Source organism: Onychostoma macrolepis, chromosome 04 (genome assembly GCF_012432095.1).
Source record: "Onychostoma macrolepis isolate SWU-2019 chromosome 04, ASM1243209v1, whole genome shotgun sequence".
Classification (NCBI taxonomy): Eukaryota; Metazoa; Chordata; class Actinopteri; order Cypriniformes; family Cyprinidae; genus Onychostoma; species Onychostoma macrolepis.
In genome coordinates this window covers 19,460,343-19,473,482 of record NC_081158.1, presented here as the reverse complement: position 1 = coordinate 19,473,482, position 13,140 = coordinate 19,460,343, and the positions used below count along the sequence as shown (strand labels likewise).

The 13,140-nt window shown below is 38.1% G+C and overlaps 1 protein-coding gene across 3 annotated transcripts in view; it reads right to left on the bottom strand.

Moving 5' to 3' along the window:
- The window catches only part of usp6nl (USP6 N-terminal like), a 65,544-nt gene that overhangs the window by 30,927 nt on the left and 21,477 nt on the right, over positions 1-13,140 (bottom strand). Inside the window, exon 1 of one of the 3 annotated variants that reach the window (XM_058772995.1) lies at positions 5,995-7,210. The exons of 1 other annotated variant lie outside the window; for it this stretch is intronic. In XM_058772995.1, the coding sequence (XP_058628978.1) occupies positions 5,995-6,064 (70 nt within the window). In that variant the 5' untranslated portion in view covers positions 6,065-7,210. Of the gene's footprint in view, positions 1-2,354; positions 2,761-5,994; positions 7,211-13,140 lie in introns of those variants that run through there. One more of the 3 variants, XM_058772996.1, reaches the window with a different exon arrangement.

Genomic DNA, 13,140 nt, shown 5'->3' with positions numbered 1-13,140 from the left:
GCAATGTATTTAGGTCCTAGGCCATTGAGTGATTTATAAACGAGTAAAAGTACTTTAAAATCAATCCTAAATGTAACTGGAAGCCAGTGTAAGGACCTGAGGACTGGTGTGATATGCTCAGATTTTCTGGTTCTAGTCAGAATCCTGGCAGCAGCGTTCTGGATGAGCTGCAGCTGTCTAATGGTCTTCTTTGGGAAGACCGGTGAGGAGACCATTACAATAATCCACCCTGCTGGTGATAAAGGCATGAACAAGTTTCTCCAAGTCTTGACTGGAAACAAAACATATAATTCTTGCAATGTTTTTGAGATGATAGTATGCTGATTTAGTTACTGCTTTGACATGACTATTAAAACTAAGGTCTGTCTCCAGAATCAACCCAAGATTCTTGACTTGGTTTTTAGTTGATTGACCCCTAGAGTCAAGGTATGCATTCACCTTGAGAACTTCATCTTTGTTTCCAAATGCAATGACTTCAGTTTTCTCCTTACAATATTAATGAATTATTAATTAAGTTAATTATTTATTTTTAAAAAATAAATAAAAAAGATGCAGTTTATTAAATGCAATTTGTTTGCGGGAGGCCAAACAAACTTAAAATTACATTTGATTAATGAAAAGTAATATGCAATAACATTTTTGTTTGCCTAATATGCCTAAAATGCCTAATATATAAAATAAAATGGCACATGCTGTATTTATGCCAAAAACAAAAAATTTAAAAACTTTTGAGAAATAAACACACACTATGAGTTTTTGCTGACGATATTAGCATTACACTTTCTGTCTTCATCTTTTTCTCAGTCAAACTCCTCTTTTGCTCTCTCATCTGAGTGTAAATGAGTAACTGTAATGTCAGGCCTGATTGGTGACACAGTCATTTCCCGCCTGTTGTTCTCTCCTCTTGATTCATACATCATTTCATCCTTATTTTATCGTTAATGAAAGGATGGAGCAGAGACCAAGGGCGCACACGGTCGAAAAACTAATCGAATGTTTGACAGATCAATCTCATGCGGTTATTCCTCCTACGCTTCTACCGCGACACGCTGCATTCAAATGTATATGTTGAGAACCCACCACAGTCTGCATCTTTTATAACATATATATGAACGGACCCGGTCTCTGTTTTTTGCTCTTATTTTAATAAACAGGTAAAATAACAGCTATATGGATCAAATATAAACTAGAGATCAAGATTCAGATTATTTTAATTGTGTTTCCAATCACAAATTTGTAGAACCTATTTCTGATTTGACAAATACTAAAGTGATAGTTCACCCAAAAATGAAAATTCTGTCATTAATTACTCACCCTCACGTCGTTCCAAACCTGTAAGACCTTCGTTCATCTTCGAAACACAAATTAAGATATTTTTTGATGCATTCCGAGAGCTCTTTGACCCTCCCATAGACAGCAAAGATCCTTACATGTTCAAGGCTCAGAAACGTAGCAAGGAGATTGTTAAAATAGTCCATGTGACATCAGTGGTTCAACAGTAATTTTACGAAGCTACGAGAATACTTTTTGTGCGCAAAGAAAACAAAAATAATGACTTTATTCTACAGTTCGTCTCCTCCGCGTCACTCTACTGTGGCATTTCGGAGAGTATCACGTATATGTAAACAACGTATGCTGTTCTGTTTCAGCAGCACCATACGCGGATACTCCGTTTACGTTGTTTACAATTTGATCTGGACGTAAACAACGTATCTGTGTACATATGTTGCATACGCTGTTTACATATGTGACACGCTCCAAAACGGCGCTATAGGGTGACGTGGAGGAGACGAATCGTTGAATAAAGTCGCTATTTTTGTTCTCTTTGTGCACAAAAAGTATTCTCGTAGCTTCGTAAAATTACTGTTGAACCACTGATGTCACATGGATTATTTTAACGATCTCCTTGCTACGTTTCTGAGCGTTGATCATGTCAGGATCCTTGCTGTCTATGGAGGGTCAGAGAGCTCTTGGAATGCATCAAAAATATTTTAGTTCTGAAGATGAACGAAGGTCTTACGGGTTTGGAACGACATGAGTGTGAGTAATTAATGACATAATTTTTATTTTTGGGTGAACTATCCCTTTAAACATTAAGCTACATCAAGATATTGAAAAGTAATATTTTGTTGAATATTCATGTATAAAGTTGTTCTTTAATGTGACATTCATTAGTTAATCCAACATTGATAGAACAATAACCTATTAAAGTGGAAAAGTGAAAATTTCTGTAACAAATCAGTCAAAAAAAAAAAACAGTAGGTAAATCTTAAGAACTGACAACATAATGAAATGTAATGATTTCATAGAGCTACTGTTTAAAGAGAGAGATGAATGATGTCATCAGATCTTACCTGGCTCAATTTCTTCATGATCTGTGTCGCAATTTAGATTTTTGGTATGCATGAGTGTGACGAAAACTCACACCAACACCAAGACGGTATCAGTTTTCTTTCCTCGCCATCATAAAAGTCAACTTTCAGCAGCTAAACTAAAGAAATCCAGTTTCTTATCACTCCGAGTCAAATAAGACACGACAGAGAGGCAAAGCAAGAGGATAAAAGAGAAAGAAATGGAGAAATGAAAGAGGAATGGTGGGCAAAGATGACAGCAAGGAGGAAAGGAGGCAATGAGACGCGTTCTGACAATACGGCTGTTTGTTTACTTCAGAGACACGTCACGCTTCAGACCCACACACTACATACCAGACTGACTAACAAACAAGTGGTCCTATTCACACACACACACACTTTACAGATCGCTCACAGAACACACACACACACACACACACACACACACACACAGATCTATTACATATCTTAGTTGTTGAAATGTAAACTTGCTTAGGTAAATCTTAACGTGTCCGATAGTTTCATAAAATCAACTGCCTCAAAATGTGCCAAGATACCCAAGTGTGCAGTCAAAAGATGTGAATATGAGCTCAAACATTTCTTAAATATTAAAAATGATCTAAGATACATTATCCTTATTCTTCTTATGGCTCTATGCTGTCAATGATTGTCTCATTTGTCTATTTTTAGTTCTCCTATAAAATTGTAAGAGAAACATCACATAATTTTTATACTTGAATGAACTATATCTTAAGACCTCATTAACGTTTCCTTTGAACAATTTTCCTTTGAGATGACAACATGTTTTAGCTTTTGGCTCTGTTACCATATTTAAATAACTGATTGAGTTTTTCTTGTAGTAATAATGCAGTGTGGGAGGGGGGAAAAAAAGAAGGCAGATTATTACAAGTCAGAACAGAAAAAGAAAGAGAGCAAAAGAAAGAACAGAACCAGAAATAGAAAAGGATGAGAAGAGCAGTGGATAAATTATTTACCCCTACGTTTTCTCATGTTACACCACTGACCTGAGACTAAACACTTCAACCAATCAGATGACAGAATCAGCCCCTTCCACTTACGAACAACCATATTATTGAATGTTAGCACACATATCAATCTAAACATATTACCCTAAAATTAATTACTTCTGAAATGTGAAAAAGTCAAAAGAGAACCATTACCAACTTATTTTCTTCTGCAAGGGAATTATTTTACTGAAAAGCAGAAAAAGGTTCTTCAGACTATTAAAATGTTCTTCACACCGGGAATAAAATTGTTATTTTAAGTGGTGTTTACAAAAAGGTTCTTTGGGGGAACCAAAAAACAGTTCTTCTATGGCATTTATACATGAATCCCCTTTTGGTATCTTTATTTTTAAGAGTGTAGGATACAAGATTTAACAGCATGCAAGGGACACAGACTCCAACCGCCAGGAATCTAGTGAAAAATGACAGGAAATAAGTTTGCAAATGCAACAACAACTTAAGTCGACATTATCAACCAGGAACTGTCACTTTGAATCCAATGGTTTACAAAAGGTGCCCGTTTTGCAACTCACACACACGCACACGCACGCACACAAACACAAAGAAAGGCTGATAAATGGAGAAGTTAGTAGAGGAAGTGAACAACAATATAAAGATGTAAATAGTTTTTAAATAGGACACAAATGCACACCCACACCCACACACAAAAACACTCTGAAATTAGCTCATTTCACACTAACCTGGAGATTTCACATCATACTTCCTCAATAAAAACCCCTGAGGCAAACATATGTGAGTATGTAAACATGAGCTATATGTGCAGGTTGCAGGGAACTTGTGTGGATTGCTAAATCCAGGGTTTAAATTGATCAATAAAGTTTCACATTATTTTGAAATTGAAGACAGAACAATGCAAAGCAGACTTCTGTTTTGTTGATTCAAGGTCACTGGGTTTCACAAGAGTGGATGCTCCATTGTGAAGCAACTGCACACGCATAAATAAACGTGCACAGATTGGAAGATGCAGTCCATGTTTTAAATTAATACATTCACTCGAAAATCTGTAATCAGTTAAATTATCATGTTGTTCCAAACTCATTTGACCTTTTGTCTTTCATAGAACACACTTGGGGAAATTTTGAATAATGTTCATGCTGCTCTTTTGGAAACTGTGGCAGAGGAAGAATTTCAACAAATAATGTCGTGAATTTTAATTATTGATATTGTTCCTGTTGGCCAATATCTGGCTGATATCGGTAACAGTAATTTTACATACATAATGAAATCAATATGCCATAACAGGCAACTTGATATAGCATAGCTTAGTTTGAAATCAAGGATTTCAAGTACTCATAAATATCCAACCAATAGAGTATGTCGAACGTCTCCTGACCAAACCCGGAAAACAGGTTGCATTGCTTCCGCTTGTCAGAGAATGCGTTAACAGCCACATTAAATAATGGCAATATCTATGGACTTTTAAGGTAAACAATTAGACTAGCTAGTAGGGATGTCATGATTCACTCAACTCACGATTCGATTTGGTTCATGATTTTGATTTCATGATTCGATTCGATTCAAGACAAATTATAAATTAAATGCGTCCTTTTATTATTGCTTGGACAAAATGCTGCACGTTTCTTTGTGAAATTGAAATATAACACTATAATAATATATTAATATAGCACTTGCATATTATTGCTCTTTTGTTGGTTTTGATTGCTTCTGTTGTCCTCATTTGTAAATCGCTTTGGATAAAAGCGTCTGCTAAATAACAAAATGTAAATATAATGTCAATGTAAATAACAAAACTAAACTGACATTTTAAAACAAGCCCCAAATCAAATAAATAAGTAACACAAATAAAATAAATCTCTTCATCTAAACAAAATAAGGCTTTGTCTGTGCTCTTTCCATTTAAAATTAGAGCATTTTAATCATGATCCAAACAAAGATGCTGCATACATGCAACATGAGCAGTTTTTAATCAAAATTAGATTTGTATAATTTCGAAATTTTAAGCAAAAACAGAATGGTCTGACTTCAGTTTTGTGAAACTATACATAAAAAATATCTGCATGAAACAGAAACAGCAAACGAGCTGAATGAGACGGAGATTTGCTCCCTGCCAGCAGGTGGCGCTTAAAGCGTTTCCTTGGTTTCTGCTGTAAACAAAGTAGCGCTGCATTATGAATTATACAGAAGCAAGATAAAAAGGAAAAAAATACCATCTAAACTTTTCTAAAGACCGTAAGTTCCCCTCAGACATACATTTATTTGTTTAGCATCTCAACCAATTTGAATCGTCACATATTTGAATCGATTTTCAACCGGCTCGCAGTTAATCCTTACATCCTTACTAGCTAGCTGTTTTTGAACCATGCATTTTTTTTTATTATTATTATTATTTTTTAGGAACAGCATGAAGGTGAGTACATTTTAAAAGAACAAAGCGGGTTTTATCAATAGATAAGTCGGTTTTATCAATAGATAAGTCTTTACTTTGTCCTCGACTTCTCACACAGACATATACAACTTTTTCACATACGCGAATGTGAAACCACTAAAATAACCGCAAGCTTTTCAAAATCTTGCCAGACTCAGTTATTCCAAACACATACAAACGTACACTATTTTGTACAGTTTCATATACACACCTGCAAATCGGCTACTGGCACGGCGGCGAGAGGGCGACACCAGCTCCTTAACAATCTGCAGCACTTGCATGATCAGAAGGGGGTGCGGCCAAGGCGTGAATAGAGGGTGTGATGGGGGGCGGGGCCAGTGCAGAACAAAGCGTGAAGAGCTTCATTCTCGCCACCCACAAACAAAAACGACTGAAAATATCATTACTAAACTGAATTTAGTTACAAAATAGTCTTGAGTGCGATTGTCACTCTGGTTTAATTGATGGTCATCTTGGTAAATGGTAATGCCCTTCGAACATTAAACCACATATCAACTTGAAATACTAATTTTTTTGTTAAAATGACAAAATATAATTAAAATGAAAAAAAAAAAAATATTTAACTCAAAATAGCACTACAACTGTATTTTTCAGGCTTGTCCAGCTAATGCATGTTTAAGAGTAAATAAGCAGCCAAAGCCTCTATAAAAAAAGGTGACTGGTTCTTCTAATAGAAAAGTGGGATTTCCATTTCTATGGCCACCATACTGTAAGTAGAAAATTCTTCCATTCATTTTGTCACGAGCCGTCTCCTCCCCTTCTACCTTCTCTGATGTTAGTCTCTTGTCTTTTCCATTAGTTTCCAGTTTTTACCTTTCGTTTTGTGTACAAAACAAATCCAAAGGCAGATTCGGTCTGCAAGACCAATCAAAACACACCACTATTTCATAGCACATAAATAAATCATGTGATATATTATTCAGCAACCAAAACACATTTTCTGTCTTCTTCTGTACTTCATAAACTGCATCAAATCCGTTCAGAAAACAGTGGCGTGGGTTAAAATCAGCAAAGAATCCTGCAGAATTTGCTTTCTGCAATCCAGGTCCCACCGGTCCAAACACAAGGGTCTGCGTCTGTCTTTTTTATCCCTCACATCATTTCTTGCTGCTTGCCTCTGCCTCTCACACACAGTCTTCTTCCAAGCAGAGTTGGGCATCTGCAGTTCTTCTCTTGTTTAATTCACTCTTTCGCAGATAGACACTGTCCAGTTCTCTTTCCTGTAACCGCAGTATGTTTGTGTCAGGTAGGAGAGACCATCTGAAAAAGTGGCTACACTTCTCTCTCTCTCTCTCTATCGCAGTCTCTGGCATCCAAATCAATACAGCTAGGGAAAGCAGTATAACACAGCTCTACTCTATTCTTCTCTCTCTCTCTCTCGTTTATTCTTCACAGCCCCGCTCGCCACTGACACACGTTCTAGCTTTAAATTAGAGAGCATCTGTTACAACAGCCCCTCCCCTCAACTCTCTCTCCCTCTTTCTTTCATTCTCTCTCATCGTTTCTCTCTTCTGTTCCTCCTGTTTTAGGATTTCATGTGAATATGCAAATGCTGGTCTTATATTCAGAATATCATACAGATGGGACTGTAAATGTGGAATCCTGCAATCTAGGATAGATTAAGGATTGGAAATGAAAAAAATATATATCTTGTTAAAAAATATTTTTGCAATTTTAAAGAAAGAGTCAAAGAGAAGCCAGTTGTCTGTACTGGTACAGGAATGGAGACATTTCATAACAGTTAACAGAACTGAAAGTCATTGGAAATCTGACAGGCAGACAGACAGAGTGACAGATGATAGACAGACATACAAGACAGAAAGATAGACAACAAAACAGGCAGATGGGCTGATAGACAGCTAGATAGACAGTCTGACATACATGAAGACAGACAGACAGACAGACAGAAAAAACAGACATGACAGACAATAGACAGACATATAAATAGACAGACAGACAAACAGAGAGACAGACAGACAGACAGACAGACAGAAAAAACAGACAGGACAGACAATAGACAGACAGACAGATAAACAGAGAGACAGACAGACAGACAGATAAACAGAGAGACAGACAGACAGACAGACAGACAATAGATAGGTAGACAAGTAGAAACAGACTGAGACAGGCAGACAGACAGACAGATCGATAGATGATAGATGGATAGACAAGCACACAAACAAACAGACAGACAGACAGACGGATAGACGGATAGATGGATAGATAGATAGACAAGCATACAAACAGACTGAGATATGCAGACAGACAGACACAGGCAGACAGACAAACAGACAGATGTAGTATGTTGCATTCATAATGCACAAACATAAATCATCTGAGAAAAGGTCCAAGGGAGAGTTATAATTTTTAATATAACACAAATAACAAAAAAATAAAAAAAAATCTTATTTGGATTATCATTATTTGATTGCCATCACATAACTGCAACAGGCCTAACTGTGTTCATAAATGTGGCCATTCATCATTCTTTCTAATGGTTCTCACAAGATTCATTTCTGTACAGCACGCCAACAACCAATAATACAGAGAAATCAAACAGACATTTGCGAGAGATTTGAAGTCAGGTAAATGTAATGCTGCCGATGTAATTTTTTAATAATTTAAGTCTTAACACACAGCTCACATACGCACACACAGCAAACCTGCAAAGTGCTGGTATAATCATATGCCAAACCCCAGAGTTAAATCACAAATGCTCATGCATGTCTAAATGATTACACACACACACACACACACACACCTCCAAGCATGCTATTCATCTACCTTTACATTTCACAGTCCCCGATCTTGCTCAAGGACAGTGTGTTATCATGGCTCGCTGCAGCAGTGTGTATCAGTCTTGTGCAGACATCCAGCAGCACATGTAACCTCCGTTGTAATCAATCTCTACATAATGGCCTCATTTGGATCTAATTACCCTCTACCTCCCTGAAATGTACTGAAATGTGCTGAAAGCGTCAAAAACACAAAACAGCCTGACAACGTTACATCAGCATTACATCACCATTGCTCACCACAAAATAACACTAGTGAACCATGTTTAAACCATGAGGTCCATGTGACTGGATTTAACCACAGCTATCATGGGACTGTAGATAAAGTACTGCACAAGCCTGTGCTAACCAAACTGCAGTGCAACATTACTGCAACCAGTAAATAATAATTTTACAATGTTCCTGGAATGTCCCTAACCTGTTACTAACCTGTGCAGCAACAGAACTCAGAAATCTTGTTCAGAACTGCTCAGGGACAAAGACAGACAGATAGGTAGGGAGACAGACAGATACTTTGGTACTCTGCTAATTTTGTGGTGTAGAAAAAAAAGATTGTGTTCCCCTACACAGAGCTTCAATTACAACAATGTTATACAGTCAGACTGCTGAGCAGACAACAAACACAGAGACAAATCAATCTGTGGGTCTCTGTCACTGTAGCCTTGTGTGAAATTAATGGGTTCGACTTCCAGACTTTCTAACCCAAGAGTACTCCAACTTTCATTAAAACAAATCCAAAGAGAAGGAGAGATAACGAAAAGAAAATACAGATAACTGTGGGATTCCACTATCACACTTTTAGCTTGCCAACCTTTTTCCATAGGAGTTTGAAGCTTAAATTCATGTCTTTGTCCATCTATCTTTAGCAGCTGACAACCTTCTGGCCAGAATCTTGATCTTGGGATCTTGGTCATAAAACATAGGATCACATAAACATGGCCTTGGACTTGGTATAAAAACAAAGTCTTGGTTTAGATCCTGGTCTTTGCTTTTGGTCTCAAGCAAGGTAGGTCACAGTATTCCTAGCAATTACTGGTGGGAATTTTCAAGACCCAAGACAGGTATTAGGTTGGGTTGTCGACAAGGTTGTGTTTAGGTTGTTGTCTATGTTTCTGGGCCACAAGAGTTTAAAATTTGGTCTATATCAGGGTATATCGTGGTAAGACTCCGTTCAGCTCGGTTTGCGTTCCCACTGCAGTTTCGTACCGCTTTAGAGTGGCCGGGATTTTTTACATGTCATTATAGTTGTGCCGCCTCTACTGCCGTGACTCCTGAAAAACGTTTTAATTCCGCATCGCTCAAGCAAGCTCTCGCTGGATCTGCTCCTCGGCTATGAACGAGAGGAACGTCTGTTTTTCCTCAACAGACAACGAAACAGACATTTTTTGGTTGTTAAAAAGGTGCGCTCATTCAAAACAGTTGCATTCGATCCTTCGCTGGCTGTGCTGATTTAAATCTAGCGGGTCTGTTGTGTTTGCGTCTGTTCGTAGTGATGATTTTCTCTGGCCAATCAGTGATCAGCAGAGTTTACACGTCACGTTTTGGTAACGGTACGGTTCGCTTGGAACCTCAACCGAGGTGGTACTGAAAAAAGTACCGGGTACCAGGTACTGTACCCAGTGGAAAACCCCCCAAAAGTGAACCGTACCGTGCCCTACCATGCAGTGGAAAAGCGCCATAATTAGTCTGGGATTGGTCTATATCTGGGTCTTGAGGGGTCTAGTACTGGTCGGAGTCTTGGTATTGGTTTAGGTATGGGTCTTACGGGGGCTGGAGTTGGCCTGGATCTAAGGGGATCTGTATTGTCTGGGTGTAAGAGGTTCCGGAATCTGTCTGAGTCTCGGAGATTCTGGTATTGGTTTGAGAATGGGTCTTAGGGGGTCTGGAGTTTGTCTGGATCTTAGGGGATCTGTATTGTATGCTTGCAAGAGGGTCTGTAATCTGTCTGAGTCTTGGGAGCTCTGATATTGGTTTGGGTATGGGTCTTACAGGGTCAGGAATCTGTATGGATTTTAAAGGAACTATGCTGTATGGGAGTAAATGGTCTGGAATCTGTCCAAGTCATAAGGGCTCTGGTATTGGTTTTGGTATGGGTCTTAGTAGGGACTGGGATTGGGCTTGAGCTCATGGGATCTGTTGTGGTATGGGACTAAGAGGATCACTGACTGGTCCTTGGGGTTCTGGAAATGGTCCATATCTGAACTTAGAGGGATCTAGTACTGGTCTGAGTCTTAAGGGATATGTTATTTGTTTGGCTCTTAGTAGGCCTGGTATTGGTCTACATCTGGTCCTTAAGGAGTCTGAGTCGTGTACCTCTTTCAACTAGGGCTAGTGCTGGAACTGGAGCCAGTGCTTGGCCAGGGGCAGAACTCACTCACCGACTTGGGAGCTGTGGAAGTTCTGTCCACTGAAATCAAAGGTTCCCTAGTTCAAGATTTGCAAGGTTTTGTGGCTAAAATCAGTTCGGAACCAGGGTTTAGCCACTGCTCCAGGGTTTTTTGTGTGGAAAAGGACAGCTTAGATACAGATTGGGCACTGGCTTATGAGGGGGTTGGGTCTGGGTCTTAGGGAAAGTCAGGTATAGTCTTATGGGGTCTAGTTTGGTTCTTAGGGGATCTGGTATTGGTCTGTATTTGGGTCTTGAGATCTCTGGTTGGGTCTGAAAAACTGATCAGTGTGAACAAAGCAGAACTGATCTGAAATCAACAAGTACGGCTTGCGTTCCAGACCCTAAGCATGTCAGAAGTAACAAGCATGATGGAGTGTTATGTTGATGTGATAACAGTACTGGATTTGTAGAAGCTGAATGAAGTGAAAGTGCATGGCTCAGCTAAGCTTTAATAATGCATGCAGAAGTGTGGATTTATTTGATTCAGATATGCAGAGGCACAGTAACATCCCACAGCACCGCACTGCGATCAGAGTGCATGTGATGAAGGCAGATCATAATGCACCTCTCAAAATGCCCAGCATGAATTTCCCCTCTTTTATTCACTCTCTACTGCTGGACAAATGCCATTGAGAGAGAGGGGGTATAGTGGATTCAGAATACAGTCTGTCATATCCTGTTTGCCACTTTCTCATCCTCAGTGTTATGTTTCACATGCAATGAAATGGTTGTTTAATTCTGATTGTTCCACTGAAATGATGGATTTATTTATTGTTTGTTGACAGGTTTGCACTGATTGCACTCATTATAGGGTGACTGTCTATGAATATCCGTATTAAAGGAATAGTTAAAAAATTTTGCCATCATTTACTCTCCCTCATGTTGTTCCAAAACTGTATAAGTGTCTTGCTCATGTTGAACACAAAAGAAGATATTTTGAAGAACCAAAGAGTTGTTGGTCCCCACTGACTGCCATAGTAGGGAAAAATACTATGGAAGTCAATGGAGACTATCAACTGTTTAATTACCAGCATTAAGTTTGGTCCTCATTACAACTTATTCTGGCCAAGAACTGCCCACTTAATGACCTAAGCGCATGGTTTAAAGTGCATGGTGCAGGTGCACTTAGGGCGTGTCCGAATCCACTTTTGCTAGTTTCTGTTGATTGGAAATTCTTAATTATTGCCCTGATGGTGGAAATGGGAATTTTCACTGCTCTAGCTCTTTTCTTAAAGCCACTTTCTAATTTGTGAAGCTTAATTATCTTTTGCTGCACATCAGAAATATATTCTTTTTTTTCTCATTGTAATGGGTGATTAATTTGGAATTTGGCCTTTGTTTTCCCTCCTACTTATATTTCTGTGAAACAGGAAACCATGGCTGGATAATTTCATGTTCATAATCATGCTGGTGTGTTCAAAATTGTGAATATGAATGGGAATATATTTCAGATATATGTTACTACTTATATTTTATATTTCATTTCTAGGGGAACCAGTAATTATGTCCAATATGTATTTGAGATATTTCCCCCCATTTTAAATTCTTATTCTCCAATGATAGCTTAGAATTTTGTGATTTAAAAAAAAAAAAAAAGATTAACAATGCTCATTTATTTTCACAGCCTTCTTTGATCATATTTACCAAGGGTACCAACAATTCTGACCACGTGTACACACACACACACACACACACACACACACACACACACACACACACACATACATACACATACATACACATACACACATATATATATATATATATATATATATATATATATATATATATATATACAGTGGGTACGGAAAGTATTCAGACCCCCTTAAATCTTTCACTCTTTGTTATATTGCAGCCATTTGCTAAAATCATTTAAGTTCTTTTTTTTTTCCCTCAATGTACACACAGCACCCCATATTGACAGAAAAACACAGAATTGTTGACATTTTTGCAGATTTATTAAAAAAGAAAAACTGAAATATCACATGGTACTAAGTATTCAGACCCTTTGCTGTGACACTCATATATTTAACTCAGGTGCTGTCCATTTCTTCTGATCATCCTTGAGATGGTTCTACACCTTCATTTGAGCTGTGTTTGATTATACTGATTGGACTTGATTAGGAAAGCCACACACCTGTCTATATAAAAC